This window comes from Eupeodes corollae, chromosome 3, assembly GCF_945859685.1.
Source record: "Eupeodes corollae chromosome 3, idEupCoro1.1, whole genome shotgun sequence".
NCBI lineage: Eukaryota > Metazoa > Arthropoda > Insecta > Diptera > Syrphidae > Eupeodes > Eupeodes corollae.
Window position 1 is genome coordinate 115,686,782 of NC_079149.1, and position 21,079 is coordinate 115,707,860.

Here is a 21,079-nt window from a genome sequence, read left to right on the forward strand (position 1 = left end):
CTTTAACTAGACTAAAAATAGTTAAGTATACATATATAATATAGTTTGTGCATTAGTTCTTTTGTTAATACAAAAATTAAATCATTTAAAAAAATAAGAAAAATAAACGAAAACCTATCTTTGATCATTTTCGAAAACGTGGAATAGCAGAATGAGAAAATTCGTGTAGCATAGTGAGGGCTTATAAACCTTTTATCTTTAAAAAAATCTGGAACGAAGCAGAAACGATACGATTACAAATCCATTTCAACGTTTGTATATTATTTATTGTGTATTAAATGGTTAGAATAACCAGATTTGGCTTCGTAATTAATAGCTGAGCTACAATGCAAAATATTTACAAAGTACCACTGACTTTTTTGAGGAGGAGCAAAATACCAAACGATCGATTAAATTAGTTCGAATTGTATACTTTGTAAATAATGAAGTTGGTTGCTATTCTACAAAGTACCAAAGCTGTTTCTTTTGCAATTTAACTCGTGAATGTGATAAATTACTATAAATTGTATCCATTTTAGAGATTATGATCGTTTAAGTCGTGAACATGCAGACTATAATTCCTATATTCCAGAAAGAATCTATTTTTGGATCAGCAGATAATTAGCCCCTTTATTGAACGGGAATTTCAAAAGAAGAACAACAAAATCTTGAATTCAACATTTTCTTATATTTTTAACGTAAAAAAAGTCTTACAGATACTAAAAATATCTTATGTTTAGTTTTAACTAATAAATACAATGATTGTTTAATATTATTTACATAACATTTTTCTCATCTAGGAGAAGAAAATAATTTTCTAGAAATCAAATTAAATTGCTTCGAGAAAACAAAATGAATGCATTTCTATCATAATGCTATATTTCTTATTTCAACTAATGAAAACTAGCTACACTAAAATATCTATTCATAATTATTTGCTTTCATTCAATTATTTAAAATCTATTTACACATTTTTATTTTGTAACGAGAGGGAAGGAACCATTTTGTTGATCGAGGAGGGAGACAAGAGAACCCCTTTGGAAAGCAAGATACGTACAAACAACATAAGTAGCCATCGACCGGTGGTAGATTATCCAACTCGTACTATCACAGATTCAGAATTGCCCTGGTGGTGAGGGCGATGGTGAAGGTGAAGGTGGACTTTCACCATCCCACGGCAAGTCCTAGAAGGTCTTCTTTCTTGGATGTAGGAAATTACATTTATTCCCCAGTCGACAGTGACCTCGCATAAACTGTTTACACACTCTTCCGTTGCTGTTGCTATTGCCTGAGACCCAATCATTGTTGCCACGGCCAAAGTTGTTGCCTCCTCGATCTGAATTGTTATCCCCAGGTCCAGCTGGTCGCCAATTACTCTCCGAGTTAAAGTTCTTTCCACCGCCTGATCTCCAGTTTCCTCCACCTCCTCGGTTGTTGCGTCGATCCATTCCCCGCCTGTCATCCGGACCAGGTCCGTTGTTCATTGAATCATTAAAATGCATTGATCTTGGGCCATTCATTGGGCCTGGTCCATTCATGGGGCCTGGTCCATTCATTGGTCCTGGTCCATTCATTGGTCCCGGTCCATTCATCATTCCTGGTCCATTCATCATACCGGGACCATTCATCATACCTGGTCCATTCATCGGTCCCGGGCCATTCATTGGTCCAGGGCCACCAACCATCATACTATTCATTGGCCCACGTGGACCATTCATATTCATATTCGGACCAAAGTTTCCTGGTCCAGGTCCAAAGTTTGGTCCCGGTCCAAATTGAGGCGAATTATTACCGATTGATTGTGGTGCATTAAAAGGATTTCCAATTCCCATGTTCAAGTTGCTGTTCATTCCACCACCTGCGCCAACCATTGGTGACATATCTTCAGATGGACTTCTCGGTGACATTCCAGACCCTGACATTAGGCTTGGACTGCCCATGTTCATGTTGTTGTTGAAATTGTTTCCTGGCATTCCTCCTGGTCCAATCATCATTCCTTGTTGCGGTGGTCCTTGCATATGCAATTGTGGTGGTGGCGGGCCGTTTGGACTATTCATTTGCCATCCAACGGTCTGCTGCGCAGCAAATGGTATGAACGGATTAAATTGGTTTCGGTTTGTATACATATCACTGCCAGGACCAGTGAGGGCAGTACTTCCATTATTTTGCGGGGCAGGACCCTTGGGATCTGGCCACGGCATGGTTGTGAAGTCATTCACTGCATCTGGGTTGCCAGTGATGTCATCCAAAGGAATTACTGTAAAATCAGTATGAAGGTTCGGTTCAATATCTGGTTCCGCTGGTGAGTCCGGAATCATAGCATGAGAGAAATATAATGCACGTAATGTGGTTTGTTCTCTGTCTGCCTGGATTTTTCGTTCCCGACTTTGACTTCCATCGGGGTGATTGGGAACATCATCAACCAACACCAAAGGTGCCCATTCAGTCTGTGGAACCATGTTGTCCTCAGAATTGAATCCCCTCCTAACCATACTTAAAGCGTCTCGCTCACTGAACCGCTCCATATTCTTCATATCGATGAATGTTTTTGTAACATTTACGCGCTCATTTTCATCCAGCTCAAAGAAACGAATTTGTTCGAGCTCTTCTTGGGGTCTCCACTTGAGCTTCTTCTTTGGACCTTTACGCCTATGTAGTAATAGCACACCAGGTGGTCCATTTGGACCACAGCCTGGACCAGGTTTCTTTGGTTCCTCTGGGATTTCTTCAGAACCTTCTGGTGTTCTACTGCCACTGTTTGAATCGCCTACCTCCTGCGAATCCTTCGTAAGATCAATGTCAACCGAATTCTCCTGGTCTTTATTTTCATCCCCACTTTGATCAGACTTTGCTTTCTCATTGCGAACACGTTGTTCGATATCTTCCTTGACCTTTTTCAGAGGAATGTCGTCATCATCTTCGGTGTTGGCAGCTTCCTCTTCATCTTTTTCTTCCTTGGATTCACCTTCACTCTTATCGCTATTATCCTTGTTCTCATCCAAAGTGTCTTGATAGAACTTAAGAGGTGCCACTTTATTGCCTTCCGGACTAATTGGTGGTGATGTAAGACCATCCTTAGTAGGAGCCTCTTTGGAGTTACGTTTGCGTTTGCGCGCATCTTTTTTAGGAACCATTGCTGCTGAGAGGGCATCTGAGAATATGTTGGTTTCAACAAGTTGTGAAACTGAAATAGTAAAAAAAAAATTATGGTTAGTTAAATATTAACAAGTGTGTAAGTAGTATGGTAATTTAAAAAAAATTGGTTTTATTTGAATGGTTTTTCTTTGGTGGTTTATTGCTTATAGTGCAGCATCTGGATACCTGAAAGGAAAATAATAAATAAAATCATGTAAATATTGGAAGGAAAACGACTAAGCATAGCAGCTTTAAACGGGATTAAATCAAGTGACGATAACTCATACAAATTGGCGTGCTTTTTAAAATATGCACGTTCTATCGCATGCAACGAAAGTAGTTAGGGAGCTTTCTTTGCAAAGATCGATTAGAACCTAACATTTTAACGAAAAGATTTGTTGGGGTTTAATTTAATCTAGGAGAAAGTGTCATTGTTTTCTGTGTGCCTCTTTAGTGGGTATCGCATGATAACTTTTTTAATGAAGGCAATTTAAATCATCATGATCATGACCTTTATTAGAATTTGATTTGATGCTGCTCAACAGGTGACATCCATAAACCATTTACACTTATTTACGTAGCGTCTCTTTGCTCTCACACTCCATTATTAATTTCTATGACCAACAAATTGTCGGTTCCATCATCCACATTTTTTTTCCGGACGAAATAAATATTAGTTGTCGAAGTGTAGAAGGTAGAAGTAATGACATCTCTGAATGCTATTTTAATCATCTTCGACCCTATCCTTAAAAATTCAAGGACGTGCGACGGTGAGTCATTAACGTTCCTTGTAACAGAACTTTCATTAAATGCAACCATTAACTGTTTCTGAACTGTGTACGCATCTTTAAAAAGTCCTACCCATGCATCATCCTACTCACTTATTTAAAAATCTAATAATTGTTATGCATTTCTAGCACATAAACCATTTAAAATCATAAACGCAATAAATTATCGAATTGCATTATCTAGAAGAATGTTATACATATATTACTTTTCCTCCACCCTAATATTCAACATAAACGTGCATCTATAATACTTCCTTTTGAAAACTCTCTAAAGGTACGGTAGTATTTCTTTCTTCACCCTTAAGAGTGCGCATATAAAAAAACCTTAATTTTTATGTCCGGAAATCCTACATGGAACAAACACAATATTTCCGAATTCGTGTTCATTTATCCTTCAATAACGTTATTCAATTTTTCAAATTTAGTAAAACCATCGAAAATTGTTTTTTATATTGGAATGGCCTTATTTTTCTAATTCCTTGAACAAAGTTGATTATATGACGACATCAGCTTCTGAAAAATCGAAGATTTCTCGAAAATGATGTCATCAGCCTTCGGCAAAAGTAATTATTCGGTAAGCAAAACAACAATCTTATATAATCTAAGGCCTCGGATTCCATTGCAGTGATATATACGTTGTTTTAAATAAATTATTTCTACTAGGGCATTTGTGGTGTTGTGTAAATCTCAAAGCAGAATTAACCTTTTTTCTTTGGAATTTGACATAAATAAATAAATCTGGTGGCGCTACAGCTCGTAAAAAAAACTTGATTCTAGTGATCTGCAATCCTCGACCACCTTTCCTATACCAGAGCAATACCAGAAATTAAAGCGAACTACAATTGTATGACGAATCCGAAAAGCTAATTTAAGAAACACAAGATGGGAATTACTTTGAAGATTTGTCAATTATTAAAACATGAAACTCTAACCCATTCTAAAACCAAGAAACTTTTATTAATTTTTTGGCCCAGCATTGTTGACTGCCGCACAGATTGTTGATCAACATGCTTTGATGTAAACAAAAATTATAAATCTACTAAGAGGTCAATACAAAAATCATGGCCCTTTTAGCAATATATACATATATCAGCCTTGAAACGGTTAGTGAGATCTTAGAAAAAGTATTTTTGTCCCTTAATGCATTAAGTTCGAATCTATTCGGTTCAGTATGTTTATACATTAAATACTGACACATAGTGGTTATTTAAATCTCGAAATTGTTTCATTTAGAATCAAAACTTGCCTCTGAAAATGTATATAATTAAAACTGTTTTTGTTTTCTAAATATTTATTATCATATTTTAGCTTAATACGATACAATTGAAAAAGTCTTATTCGACTTCACTAAGCTTGACTTCAAGGTTTTTATGAAAGACTCTTATTTTTGACTATGATGCCAAATTTCATCAAAATCAGTTATGTATTTCGATAAGTAGGTATATACGATATTGTTAATTATTCAAAAATTCATATAATTGAAATACAAGCTCTTTAGGTGATTAAGTGTTTTAATACTTATTCGGATTTGAAACGTACATACGTAAATGTGACTAATAGGTGTTCCGAATTACATGGACATTATATTTATATGTTTATTAATAAAGATCCTGGAAAAAATCCAAGTCATTTCGTAGGCATGATGAAAACAAATATTAAAATGAATCGTTTGAAAAAAAGTCAGATTTAAATCCTTTCAAATCAAAAATTATCGTTATATCACAAAAATGAAGGGATCAAACGACACACTAGTGACACAAATATTTATATTAATTTGCAAAATGTTTTCATTAATAGCTTCACCTCGCAGAATTTGTCGAACAAGTTACTTATCGAACTTATGTTTATGCACATTAAAGTATTATACATTTTTATATACATTTTCGTATTTTAATCTTGAACCTACGCGGTATTTTGAGTTATTATAATTAGAAGCGTGTAACAATCATATATATCAAATGTGGACCTGAAACATCTACTATTTGTAGAAACTATATCAAGAAATGTGCTACTTCTTTTAAGTTTAAATAACTGACCTATTTAAGAATGATAGCTATAGTCTGCTACGTAATGATGAGTGAGAATAAAAACGTGTCTCCTAACATTTAACTACGATTGCCCAAATAAAACAATTTGTCCAACTATGGACATGTGGTTATGGTTATAAACAAGTAAAGGGAAAATACACACTAACCTATCGACAAATTGAATGACCATGTACAATATAACGTACTTAATTTGCATAGTGTGTAAAATTTAAAAACTGGCCGTTTTTGTTTTAATAAAAACGAGTATACATGAACCTCACGTCTCCTTTTATTATTTCAAAATAAAATCTGTGTTTCATCATCCCTTTTTCTATTCTTAGAACTATGCCGATACATTCCCTTATTTTTAAATTGTAGTAGGTACATATGAAACGATGTGAGTAGGATGATACAATCAATGGCTGGCTGATGGCTGGTTGACTGGCCACCCTTGTTCTGAGCTCTTGGCTTTTTTTTGTTTTCATCCCCTAAAGCTGGGAATACGAGTTCTTGAATAGCATTATTTGTGTCGATGCTTTGTTTTTATTTTTTTTTTTTGCAAAAGAGAAAATTTATATAGTTTAAAATAAAACACGCTTTTCATCCAAGCTGTGTAGCACAATAAGAAAATATTTTGTTAATTATATTTCTTTTGTTTCAAATTAATTCTTGATATTTATGATTTGTTTTTTAATACAATTACTGCAGGCCATTTAAATTTGTTACTACGTCATTTTAAAATATTACAAAATATTAAATAAGTATAATTTTTGAAGTTCGGGATGTTTTGATGTTTATATTTTAAAATTAATACATTTTACTAAGGCTGTCATTAACAAATACCACTCTTTTCCAAATTCGATTTTGGAATGACTTTTATTTTTGTATTTTGAGAGAATATATATATATGACATCGCAATGGGCTTCAGTAACATCAAACCGTTCTTTTAGATTTGAAAACATCGACCTTCGGCATAATAGTTTATCAAAAAAAAAAAAACACTCGCAATAGGCTGAAGTAAACTTAAGATTCAAATTAAATCAAAGAGATTTTTAGTTTTGAGTTTTGAAGAATTAAAATATGGTTCTCAAAGACCAATTGATAAATGTCAATATCAATAAATTTATCAAAAAATGTATCAATTGTTAATTTATTGATATTTTTGCGATCAAGAACTTTTAATTAAAATGTTTTAAATTATCAATTGATAATTGCGTAGTCAAATGTTATAAAGTTTTTGGAGAAAACATCGCTTATATCATTTTCCAAAAACTGTTTAAAGTACCAAAATATTAATTATTTACAACCAAAACACGTTAAATAAAATTGATTATATTTATTAATTATTGTAGGAATAGTATGCGCTAGGGTGCCAAAATAAAAAAGAGTCAACTTTTCAGGTTATAAATAAACAAACAAAACTCGTTAACGATATAGCTCCTAAGGAAAATAGGCTAAATGTTTCCGCGCGATCCACAATTTTAAACGGAAACACTATTCCATTATAAAAAATACTCTATACTCTTAAAGGCAACAGTTAGTGGCCGTTCAAAAAATGTATAAGTTGCTACAGGCAGGGGTTGAACCCAGACCTCTAGCATGATTGCCTTAGACAGTAACAATCTCAAAGGGTTACTAAATATTATAAAAAAACTGAAAACTTTTAAATTTTTTCTCAACTCATTCAATTTCAATCTATAAATGCTCTTGACAATACAGTTGAGACCCTATTAACCGGAGTTAATGAGCAGCGGGCTTTCATGACGAATTTCGAAACTTCCGGTTATATTTAAAATGTTTAAGCAATTAGAAAAGTAATAATTCTTAAACAAACTTAAACTCCAAGAAGAAACATTTATATGCATGTCAAGTAAATGCAATCGAATAGATTTATATACAGTATTGTGCGAAAAATTAACAACCATTTCGACTCTACGTTCCATGTCCGTTTTTTTTCCATTCTGGAAATCAATCTAATCTAATTTTATATTATTTTTAATCATAAGTGACTAGAGCACTTAATACCCTGTCTATAGGATGGGTATCCGTAGTTAAGGGGTATTACGTGGGTAGTCGAGAACCCGCAAGTTATCGAAAACCCGAAAAATGTACGACACATTTTTAAAGGACCACAATACGCGACATCTCATAGGATACCCGGAACCAGATAGCTTTCGGGCATCCGCGTATCGACTAGAGCATTGATTGTTTCGGGTCCATCCCGAGTATCAGGAGCTCCGTAAGAGACTGATTTAATTATTAAGAAAAATATAATAATGATTTTAGTTTGATTTAATGTCACACAATATAACGAATATAACGAAAAAATCTTTTTATCAATTCCCTTTTTAGATCAAACTTTCCTTGGATAGTGTGTTACTTCATAGGACACTTCAAAAAGCCCACATCCGAACTGTAAAATGTATCAATTTTTAAGTGAAATGATTGTTATTTTTTGCACAATACTGTGTATTCATTCTTAATGTATATAGTTGAAATATCTTTAATTTAGAAGTAAAGCAGCAATTTCGATCCTGTTCTTATCTTCTAGATAAGACTGAAGTTCTGATACTAGTTGATTTATTTCAAATGATAAAATTACAAAAATATTTAATTACATATTCAAATAAAATGCGATTAAAGTGAAATGGTTTCTACGAACAAAAATCTCAGTTAAAAGGTTTCCGAGTATAACGAATTCCGGGTTACCGAGTTTCAACTGTAAATACAAACATGCAAAAGTGAAATCGCTTCAAGAAATGAGTAAACTAAATTGATTTTATGTTTCTCAAATTATCAAAACTTTTAAAGACAAGTTTAAGTTTGTAGGCGATTTATTTTTTAAAGGTTAAGCAAAGGTGGCCATGTTTTTTCATTTCAATGGAAAAAATATCGACGTGCGGAACGTGATATATGTTCTGTTATTAACAGCCATATTATTAGTGGGAAATTTACACGTGTCCCTTAGTTTCCATTTTTTAACAATACATTTTAACATATGTTCTTAATATTCGCTCTAGAAATCGAAATAAGCCAGAGTTAAAAATATAACACAACTGTGTCTAGAAAACTTATTGTTAAGGGAACTGTCGAACTTCAATAATTTGAAGGCAATGAACATTCTTAAAATGTTGTTGAATAATTTTAAATACTTTGAACTGCTTAATTTAAGTACTTGAGTTTATTCTCAGCGCAATGTCGCTCAATTTTATTGATCATTCTATTGTAAGATTTGTGCACAAAATTTATCGTACATTTTATTGATTGGGAGTTTCGTGAATTCAGATTTTGTACCGGAACATTTGCCCAAACGAAAGATTAAACTTATTTGTATTGTTAAAATCGTTTTAGTGATTTTAGAAACTGAGGTAATATAATAATCTCAAAAACTCAGTGACAGTTTTATGCAGGATTAGGAACCAATTCTTTTGTATGTAAATAAACTCCTTTTTCGTTAAATTTGATCATCGACAAACGGTCATAAAAAATTCATTTTTTTGTTGCAACACCTTGTTTTTTTTGCAAAAGATAAAGACATCCAGATAGGGTTAAACAAATATACTTGATCACAACGAACTTGGTTTTCCATATTAGGTATCAACACTTTGACCGTTTTCAGTGGTACTTTATTTATTTATAAGATAAATAATTGGTAAATCCTCCCAAGTAAATTATGAGCATGCTTTAATTGTGTGCCACCTTTGAACAACAACGGACCAATTGTTTAAACTAGCAAACCCTCAAATTATTTTGTATATCTTCGTAAACGAAGGGGTTACGAAATCGGAGCACAGGAGAAAGAACCTTGGACATTCGTGCAGTTTGGTTGAAGTACAATCTCAGCACTTCACAGCACGAGCGAAGTTAGGCTCCTGAAGTTGGGTGAACCTGAGGGGCATTAATTGAAGTGAGAGTATTTCCTTTTAACTTATTAAGACTATATTCCGTTAAAACAACGGTTCACAATGCTATTATCCGGAATAAGTCCATATTATTATTCTGCCTTTGACTGTTGTGTATCGAAAGCTATAGGCTTTTTTAATAAATAAGCCCCCGTGTAGCATTATAAACGCAAAACGTTTCTCTACAGGACCTCTTTTCTATAGATTAGATCCCCTTGTAAAACATGCAATCTCTGAAACTGAGAAGATTTCATTTTTACTCATGTAGCATTATTATTGAAAATTTCCATGTTCTGTTATCTGATTGGCCAGCTACCAAAATATTGCTTTCCAATTATGGCAACTTTAATGGAAAGTTGACTGGAAAGTTAGTCAAGAAAAATCTCTTTAACTATCAAGTCAAGTCTACTTCTGTCAAAATGACAGTTGATCTTGTTTTTTAATTTAACTGAAAGCTGAACTTTATTACTCTATGATTTATTTATTTATTTAAGTTGACTGTAAATGAAGTCCCTTATGTTGTCTGAACCTGCCCAATGTATGTCAATCCAAAAATAATAAACTCGTAAAAAAATAATCATAACTTCTAGTTGAACTAATTTTGTGATCGTTAACCTGTTCGCTGCTTTACTTCATTTAGAAATGAATCCTACTGCGTTTGCTTTTTAGGCGTGTGGAGAAATTAGTTATAGGTTGTAGCTAGCCTTTAATGTATGCGAGTTGATCTTTCAATTATGCACAGCAAGCTGAGCAAATTTTTACTCGAAATCCAATACACTACACATACATGTGTATTTATATTTGTATACAAAATACATATTATATACTTTGTGGTGATTGTTTACTTATTTAAACAAAACAGAGCTGACTACACAGTTTTGAAAACAATAGGTTTATTGGATGGCATAATATTATTAGTTTCTTAATGGAAATTTGTGTTGATTTAACACTTGATCATGAAATGAATTGAAAATCGTAACCATTTCATTTAATTTAATTTCAAATACAACATCAATAGCCTCATATAAATAAAACTTCCCAAGAATTTGATACTTTACTTTTTTGTTTGTTTTATATATACTTTCCCGAACTCCATCAATATGATACCAATTTAATGACTTAAAACTCCATCGTATTGTATCGTTTGCCGGCGGAGCGCGGCGGGCCTCTTTGCAGTTTCTCTACATCAGAATCATCCATTTCTTAATTGTGTGTCGTGTGTGATTTGTATTTAATTATTATGCTACAGAACTTCAGAATTAATTGGCTCAATGGTTTAGTTTTTATTTTGAATGAAAAAAATCGTTTATTTTTTCATATCATGAAACTTCTTAAATCTAAAACTTGATTTATGATTGTCTATATATATAAAAACACTGTGTGGCTGCTGTACATACATAATATAAATGTTATAAAATGTACGCGCTCATCACATATTGTTCACTAGTTTGCATAAAAATGTTTAAATATAATATAAATATGATAAAATACTTAACGGTATTAGAATATACACCACCTGTTGGGATTTATAATCGCGAGAGAGAGAGAGAGAGTGAGAATAGAGAGAGCCATCTGATTATTTTTTTCTATTACAAACTTATTTGAAAGAGCATTTCAATTAAAAAAAGACGTATTTAAAAATTTCGCGTATTTCTCTAGTTATAAACCGCTTTGATTGAGTAGCCACGCAAGTAGCTGTTGAATAATAAATTCCAGTCATCCTTGCATTAAATTTCCTCAAGCAAGTTGAGTTTTGATCATGCCTAATTTTCATACAAAATAACCCTTTTGTTACTGTATGCTCTTTTTCTTACGTTTTTGTTAAATAATGTTTTTATCACAGACACAACATGTACACACTCATGTCGATGACTCTTCTTTCCTCATCCTCTAACCAATTTTTGCGCTACTGCTCGCTCAGATGAAGATCCATCTGTTATCCAGCTGCCGCCTTATAAGCAAAAACCATAACATCGCAAACTCACACATTAATAAAACCTGAAAATAGAAAACAAAACTCTTTAATAGAATCTGATTGAAAGCACTTACTTTTCTTTGGTGGAATAAGTTTGATTGCTCCTATCTTTTCGACGACAGGAACTGCCAAAGCAGCCATCTCGATCTTAGCCTTCTTCTCGGCAGGGACGTCTTTAGCAAGCGACGATAGTGAACTGGGAGGTGGGGAAGATCGTTTCAAAGTCAGAGTACTTGGAATGGCTGTTCCGGGAACTGGTACCGAATTGGGTTTCTTCAGGCCCTTTCTTGACGGTGGCGGAGGTGCCTCTTCATTGAGACCATGACTTCGGAATTGGGATTTGTAGGTCTTAACTGTTTTCGCCTTTTCTGAATCGCGACGGATTTCTATTGACATTGATGCCTTTTTCGAAGGAATTGTAATTGATGTTGGCTTAATCTCTTGTGCATCGTCTTTAGACTTTCTTGGAATCTTTCCTAGCTTTTCAATTGATGGAGTGGTAAGCTTCGATAAGGTTTCTTTATCTTTCTCCGCTTGGTTAACTGCATCAGATTTCTCTTTCTCCTTCTCCTTCTCCTTCTCTTTGTCTTTTTTTATTGATGAGGAACTTGAGTTTGATTTATCTCTATGACGGTCCTTATCTTTATCTTTGCTACTACTAGTATTACCACTGGTGCTACTGTTGGATTTACTCGAGGAAGATCTATGTTTGTCTTTGTCAGAACTACGTTCTTTGTTAGAGCTGCGTTCTTTGTCTTTATCTCGTTCCTTGTCTTTGTCACGGCTTTTGCTGTCTGTTGAGCTTCTATGGGATGAAGACTTTGATTTGCTACTGCTTGATCCACTGCTGCTTTTAGATGAGGATGATTTGTGGCTTGAAGACGATTTATGACTTGATGATGATGATTTTTTGTCTTTATCAGAACTACTGCTGGATTTGGTTTTGTCTTTTTCTTTCTCTTTCTCTTTTTCCTTTTCCTTAAGTTTGTCTTTTTCTACGACAACTTCCTTTTTCTTTAGAGAAACTTCATTCTCTTTATTATCTGTGGTGTCATTACTTGGCTTAGCTGAATTAGGAGCTTCTTCAACAGTTTTTTGCACTGCTTCTGTAGACTTCACTGGCACATCTTCAACTTCTTGATATTCTTCGTCTTCTTCATTCTTCTCCTCATTCTTTGTTACTTCTTCTTCTTCTTCATCTTGTTCTTCTACCTGCTCCCGAGCAACAGGTTTTGTTGATGTGGTAGAATCTTTTGAAGTATTATCAACCCGAGCCCACACTTGTTTGCCATCTTTAATTATGAATTTCCAAACCAACCCAGATTCGGAGGCTTTCTTTTGAGCAAGAGTTGGTTGAAAAGAACCTTCAATTGGTGGTTCAGTTGCTCCCAATGGATCTTCTTCAACCGAACTTGTTTGTTTTTTGACAAGTTCTTTTGTTGTTATTGAATCTGATTTAAGAGACGAGGCTGAAGCTGTGTTTGGAGGAATTTCACTTGGTTTAGGTGCCATTTGTGTTGTTGATGCTGTTGCATCACCAGTTACAACTTTTAACCACTGTTCAACTAGCTTTGATGCCAAAATTCGAACACCTATGACAAAAAATAGAATAACACAAGATAATGAAATTAAATAATTTGTCCACAAATAGTATTTTAAACACAAACAAATAAATATATGGAAGTGTGTTGAATAATGTTCCCGTAGAACCGAAAATAAAATTAATGTACCTATCGAACGAACGAACGCACAACTACTGAATATGCACTATGCTATATAACGAAGACGCCAAAGCATTTTCGTTTTCTGTTTTGGAAATTATTAAGAAAAACAAAGTGAATCACCATCGTATAGGTACTACCTCCTACGGACATTCACGATGCGCATGCGTTAACCTTGAACGAAATTTAGGTATATACATTTTAGATTCTATTTTTGAAACAACCTACCTACCTGAAGTTAACATTTAAATATGCCTTCTATTTATGTTTATGTTGGGAATTGCCAATTTAAAAGCAATATCCATCTAAGAATTCATCAATTCAAAGTAATTCATGTTACATTATAAAACAAAACACTATGACAATGAATTTTTTCAGGGTATCTTTTTTAAATTTATTTATAAGTAAATTATCTTTGTGCTCTATTCCTAACAAGCTAAATTTTACTTTTATATTTGTATTAGTCAGCGTTTACAATAAAACTGATATGAAACATCAGAAATTTGAAATGTGTAATATTTCTTTATGATGACACAGTTAATATAATTTTCTTTCTTCACATTCGCTAAGTGTTAAGTAATGAAAAGCATTATGTTTTGTGAAATATTGAAATATTTGTTTAAGCAGGCTTGGAAACAACACATTCAGAAAATTGCATTTCTATGAATTAAATCAGGTCATGAATGAACTTTGGATTACGGATTTGCTATTAAATATATATTTTAATTATTGTTTAATACAAATATTTCAAACATCAAAATTACACAAAGCATTTTTATATATGTATGCTGATTCCAAATAATTTTCAACTGATGTTTGTAATACATACATAGCGAGAATAGCTCTCGCTTTTATATAAATTAATTATATTGTATGCAATTATATTTGTATTAATCATAACTTCTAACCTCATTAATGAAGGTCGACAACGTTCTTAGAACTCCATACATGAAATTAATTTTATCAGTTCACAAGAAGGTGAGAATGTTTTATGAAATTATGGTTTCAATATAAAATTAAAATTCACTACATGACAAATAATATTTAAGACTTTTTGAGCTGATATTGTGACTCAATGACGATTCTAAAAAGAGGCTGTCTAATTTCGAGGCTAAGGATTAATTCATGTTAAAATAATTTATATTTTTATTTTATTTAATATTAACCTAGATTAAACATGAGTAAACATTTTTTTTTTTTATAATTAGCAAAATCTAAAAGGGTTTTTTATACCTTTAATATGCCAAAGACACAGTGTGAGCATTAGGAAAAGAGGGAAGGGTTGGATAGGAGGTGTCGTCAATAAATGTATTTAATGCGATCGGCCTTGAAGTGCGGATTTTGTTTGTCCTTTTCTTGACCACATTTTACGGTCATTCAATTACGACCGATTAAAGAGGATTTTGTTGTTCTAAATGACGAATCCACCAATTGATACATTTATGTTAGTAGATTATTCTCAACATATCATTATTATATTTCTAGCAGATAGGACATTCTATTCATTCAAAATGCTTTCGGTTTTGTGTACATTATTTTCTAAGATACTTAGTGAAATAAAGAAATAAGTTCATATGTTTTAAGTTATTTAAATTTTGAACAAATGACCACATTTTATTGTCCACCAATTTCGTTTCCCTACGGTTAAGTTAATTCAGAAACTGAGGTATTGGAAAAAAAGTATTCACCTTTATTAAGTTGTATGAAACTACAAAGCATTGGAGTCGAAAGTCGACAGAAACGATTTCCACAACGATCGAAAAAAGGGGGTGTGATGTTACAATCGAACACAAACTATTGTTTCTAGAGCTTTGGGTGATTTATTTTTTTATTATTTTAAAGTAACAGTGACTTCTAATCTTTGAAACTGGATTTAGGGAAAACTTAATAGAAAATAACTGTGGAATACCATGTTATCTAGTTTAGTTTAAAGTGCGTCCGTTAATTCCTTGCAAAATCAATCAAAATAATGGTTCATTGTTTATAACGAAAAACTATCCAAGTTAGAAATTTGATGCAGAATAATTAGAATTACTTTTGAACGTATTATCAAAAATCAATTGAGCAAAAAATTCGATAATTTTACGGTCTAGATTTTAAGTTAGTTTGACTGATTTTATTGCAGAATACATAATATAAACATAAATACTTACCTTTCTTTTCGTTTTATAATATTTTTTATTTAAATAAATATCTTACCTTCATCGTCTCCATCTTTACATAGTCCTTTAACTAATTTAGGTGCAGAATTACTTTTTAGCCGTTCCACATCGACCGGACACAGTAAAAGTAATTCCAAGATCTCCTGCACCAATGGCCAATTTCTAGCTTTAATGGAATCATTCAACCAAATGTATGTTAAACTCCATCCCCCCGCACCCATAAATTCACCCAATAGTTCAGTTTTTGTACATTTTAATATTTGTACATAAATGCATTTAGAAACTAATTTCTTTGAATATTTTGTCATTAATCTGAAATTAAAAGGGAAATTATATATAAATAAGCTGTACTATTTACATTTTTTTTAAAGTTAAGTTATAAAAATTATTTTTTTAGCTAATAGATCTGTAAATTTTGACTACTTTTGGTAAAAAGAAAATTTGGATGCTCCTACTACGTGTATGTAATTAAAACAAAAAAAAACGAAACGAAAAAAGAAAAATCAAACACAAGATTTAAAGCAATATTAATAACTTAATTTTACTCTACATTAGAACACATTCTAATGTGTTTTTATCAATTATTTTCTATTGCATACATGTTTATAGCTTCCTATTTCTTATTTAAATTTCAAAATCTTTTAAAATTATATACATATTTTTGTATTTCTTTAGAAATAAAACCTTGTCGAATTTGTGGGGGTTTATTTGTATTTATTTTCACTCCGGGAAATTTTAATTCAAACGATTTTCTTAAACATTGAACTTCTTTTTTACAAATAATCTTTGTAAAAATTTGTAACTGTAACCAATAAAATTCTTAAGAGAGGAACTTGCGAACAACTCAATTTATTAATTTATGTACCTATGATTGAATTTAAGAAAAAAACTATCTCAAAATCCAGTTTAAAATGTGAAACTAAAACATGAAAGTTTTGACAGGTTTTAAATTTGTTACACATTGAACTTAGGTAACAAGGAACTTGGGCCCAATAATTAAAAAATATAGAAACAAGTGTTCAAAAAAAAAAAATAGGTAAAATTTATTTCAGGAAATTAAGAGGCATTGATTTTTGTATTTTATTTTTACCCTTTTTAAAATATTGACGGAATTCTAATAAAATGAAAATACTTAGGTCCTTTGACTTGATTATAATTTAAAGACAAGTTGAATTTTAATTTCTATTTTTGTTAATAGAGTTGTAGAAAGTGACGCAGTTTTGCTCAGTTCAAGAGCGTCACTTCGATGTCTATTCATTGTAGGAAGTGAGGAAGAGATTAGCGTATTTGTGTTTTCTTCAAAAATATTCAAACAGAATCATGTTAATCAAAGGAGGGATGCGTAATGAAGCCTTCCTCTAAAGTGTACATTTTAGAGAAACAATAAATGTTAAAAAGGATTTAATGACTATGTACCTTACTTATATATCGTCTGCTTGGAGATAAGAGTCACTAATCAAAATTTGTTCCAAATTCTAGAAAAAGTCATTGTGAATTGATGTAACCAATTCCCATAAGTATGAAAAGTCACTAAGTGAATATAACTACTGCTATAAATGCAAATCAGAGAATGAGCGTATCTCCGTTTTGTACTGTCCTGAAAAATGTTGATTTTGTTACTTAATGACTTTTACCTCTAAGAAGACAATATGAAGGCCAGAATAAACTTTGTTGACAACAAATACAATTAAGAATAAAGCTACTTTCACTTCAGTGAAAAGGTCACAAAGAATGAAAATCAAAACAAATTTTTCATCTTCAATGCAAAATGAAACATTCGGGAAAAAACATCAGCTATAGGTATATACACATAACAACTTAATGAAAAGAATCCTGAAATTTTAGAAATCCATATGAAACATTTGACATGTTTAGGAAAATAAAACCAGAAATCTACCTATATAATATAATTAATATAGTATAATTGATTAAATAAAAAAATTGAAAAAGGAACGAGTCTCGTTTATTCGGAGAGCTTTCAAATACCTAGAAGTTAAATATTTATAGACAAGAATCGAGTTACCTTAGTAAATGACATTTATTTTTGAAAGAAAACATGTACCCTACTACTTTTCAACACACAAATGCAAATGCGTATACAAAATTTTATTGATGCTTAATTTTTCGGTATATCTTAAAATCATTAGTTTTGTATATGTAAACCTACATCTAATGTTAATAAAAAAAAGATAGATCGATTACTATTTTCTCAAATATTTCTTTTATTTAAGTATAACTTTATATAAAATTTGTATTTATGATTTAACTAACTTAAGTAGTTTAATAGAATTTTCAATACAAAAAATTTGACTCACCCTGCAATACGCTTGACTTCAGCTTCACTCAAAATACCGCCATTTTCATCGAGCAATACTTTTAAACATTTTAATAATTGCAATGGTACGATGCGCGGCTAAAACAAAAATAATAATTCAACAAATTTTCACACAATATATTTTTTTTTATTTTAATTTCATGAAACAATTTACGATTTTATTAAATTTATTATTTCTAGTATAAAATCAATAAAAGGAAAAATAAAATAATTCTCACCATTTTGCACTTTTGTCTTTTCGTTTCTCTTTATAAAAGAAATTGTAATAGATTTGTACGGAAACACTTGGGAATCAAATCACGTTGATGTGCGTTCACACGCGTTGAAAAAAATTGTCTTGGCTTTTTCTTTATTACGTAATATTAAAATTGCTACGCGAGCATTTTCTCTTTTTCTTGTTTATTTTTTTTATTTCCAAATTTAATAAAGTTCACCTAAGGAAAATATAAATATTGTTTGTTATAGACATTTGTTTTGTTATTTAATGTAACGCAATTTAAACACTTTTCTTCTTTGTGGATTTTATTATTTTTTTTATTTTGTATAAAGCTGCTTGGGATTGATGATTGTTTTTCTGTCAAAATGCGATGGATTCATCTTTTGTCTCATTTAAAATTGTATAGTAATGGACAAAAGATACGAATAGTAAATTCAATTAATTTTTCTTTTTATTTAATTTAATTTTACTATTGTTTAAATCCCTATTCTATTCCGTTGGCTACGGCGTATAGGTGCAGATGAACAAAGGAAAAGTGAAATGAAAATTGAAAATTATGTCAAAATATTTTCCCTGGGACAATTCAGTATTCAGCTATCTACTTTTAGAAATGTAATAGATCACAACATACTCGAATAAGACAGGGTGCAACTTTCTTATTATTTTAAAAAATAAAAATAAATTAGGTGGCGCAACAGTCCATGAGAACCAGGGCCTAGTGACTTACAACTTTCAACCGGCAAATTTTGAGAAAGCACTTTTCTTTCTTGGAGGATTTATCAATTTCTCGCAAGAGGCAGTACCCGTGAAAACTTTTTTTTTAAATTAAGGCGGCATAGGCAGGGATTAAACCCAAGACCCCTTGCATGACGTTCCAACGCACTAACCATCACGCTACGGGTACTTCTTATTATTTTACTTTAGATTTATATTTTCAGTTAACTTCGAAATAAATTGCACAAAACGAAAGTGAAGAATTAAGAAATACACAAAAATTTGTCCATTCAAATGAGCAAAATATTCCAAAAACCGTAAGTTTGCTCTAAATTTGGTATTTTAAAAATGATAACTTACAAGTTATTAAAAAATATAAACGAGAAAAATGTAACTTAGTAAAAAAAATCCATTTACTTTAAGGGTAAACATATAAAAAAAACTATTAAATTACCACACGTGTCAATCAAGTATGTATAAAGTAATTTTTTGACAGATCGTTAGTTCTTTTCAATTTTCTAAAAAAAACCTGAAGTATGTTGGAATTTGTTAGAATAATATGGGAACAAATATTATTAGATGTGCCTAATTACCAGTATCAAGAATTACAACTAACAATTGTATGAAAATTCATTGTCCGATTTAGATGACGAATTAAGTCTGTTTTCTTTCAAGTTAAAAAAAAAAGTCATAACTATTTGACACTTCAAGAATAAATTTAAAAACAATGTTATGACGTTATATTATTACAAATGAAATTTTGTTAACGATTGGTAACAAAAGCTATTTTAAGAAAACAGAAACTAGACATATTTATTTTAAAATAATATTTGGTTATTACATGAAGTTTAGTGACACTTCTAATTGTGAAAGAGAAAATAAATAAGAATGAAATGGAACATTCTTCTTGAAATTTAAAAGTTAGAAAGAGAAGACCAAATACCAAAACATTATGAAGTTGATGGTTGAAAAGTGCTAGAAATAGTCGTCTGCAATTTTGTATGTGAAAAATATCCTGCGAGTTAGTATTTTTGTACAATATTCTGCAAAATGTTTACGCAAAAATCGGCATTCGTCTAACTGCTAGTGGTCCAAAATTTGTAAGAACCTCGTTGCAATGTAAAATTGTACTTTAAAAGTAGGATATTTGTGAAGATGTTAAGAATTGTTTTAAAATTTGTACATCGTGAACCGAAAAAATTAATCGCATCGGGTACGAACAATCTAGATGTCCAAATTACGAGGTAATAAAATAACAATATTTGATTTTTATTTGAAAAATGTCACCCTGTTCAGGTATTAATCGATTTTGGAACATCCCAACGCTCTACTACATAATACTACGTCAGACAAAAAATCTAGTACAATTTAAAAAAAAAATGGACGGTTTGGCTACTACGCCACACCCCAGCCCAAATGAAAAATATTAATTTCCATTTTCCCCATGAATTCCAAATTAACAAAATATACAACTATCTTCTCATACCAATTAAGTCCCAGAGTTCTGCAGGCAATTAAAAAGCTTCTTTTCCAACACAAATCACAGGGTTCACAATTTAGGTCAATTATTTTTTCTTTGTTCACGAAGCCTTTCACATTTATGTTCTTGCGTCACTACGCATTTTATCGATTTTTTTTCTTGAATGTGCCTCCATGTTACATGTTCACATTTTCTTTTTATGATAAATCTTTTTTATTATTTCTTTGACTACTATATTAGAATATACTTAAAGCTAAAAATTAAAATATAAATTATTCTTCTTCCTGTGGTATACACTAATTAAAAAATATATATATATTGATTTACATATATATATATGTATATGTTGGTATTAAATTCCTCAAGCGCTTATACAAAAATCCACAGAGAAGTTCCAAAACACGTCCAACTCACCCGCAAGTACGACAATTTCTGAAGAAAAATGTCTAATTTTGGATTGTTCGCTGAAAATTGTCCATTTTCGTGGCCCAGTTTTCATATCGTTTCAAACTACCGAGAGTCGAAAGCGATACTCGCATACAGATCGATTATGATTATGAATTAAGCATAAGGCTGGCATCAGACTGAAATTTTACACCCAGCTCGCATAGGAAAGTATAAAAGAAGAATTGTTTTCTTTTAC

The 21,079-nt window shown here is 31.7% G+C and overlaps 1 protein-coding gene across 1 annotated transcript; it reads right to left on the reverse strand.

Moving 5' to 3' along the window:
* Positions 1 to 647: 647 nt before the first annotated feature.
* Positions 648 to 19,131, reverse strand: LOC129952800 (serine/threonine-protein phosphatase 1 regulatory subunit 10). Its single transcript, XM_056065630.1, has 6 exons — positions 18,713 to 19,131; positions 18,244 to 18,459; positions 18,006 to 18,103; positions 15,728 to 16,002; positions 11,882 to 13,399; positions 648 to 3,163 (listed from the first exon to the last, which is right to left on the reverse strand). Exons 2-6 carry the CDS (start codon positions 18,244 to 18,246, stop codon positions 1,164 to 1,166), a joined length of 3,894 nt encoding a protein of 1,297 aa, XP_055921605.1. The 5' UTR covers positions 18,247 to 18,459; positions 18,713 to 19,131; the 3' UTR covers positions 648 to 1,163.
* Positions 19,132 to 21,079: the final 1,948 nt, after the last annotated feature.

Coding starts and splice junctions, on each gene's coding strand:
- LOC129952800 (XM_056065630.1), bottom strand. Junction 13,400..15,727: donor TAAAGATGGAGACGATGAAG/GTAAGATATTTA, acceptor TTTTTGTCATAG/GTGTTCGAATTTTGGCATCA. Junction 3,164..11,881: donor ACTTATTCCACCAAAGAAAA/GTAAGTGCTTTC, acceptor TTACTATTTCAG/TTTCACAACTTGTTGAAACC.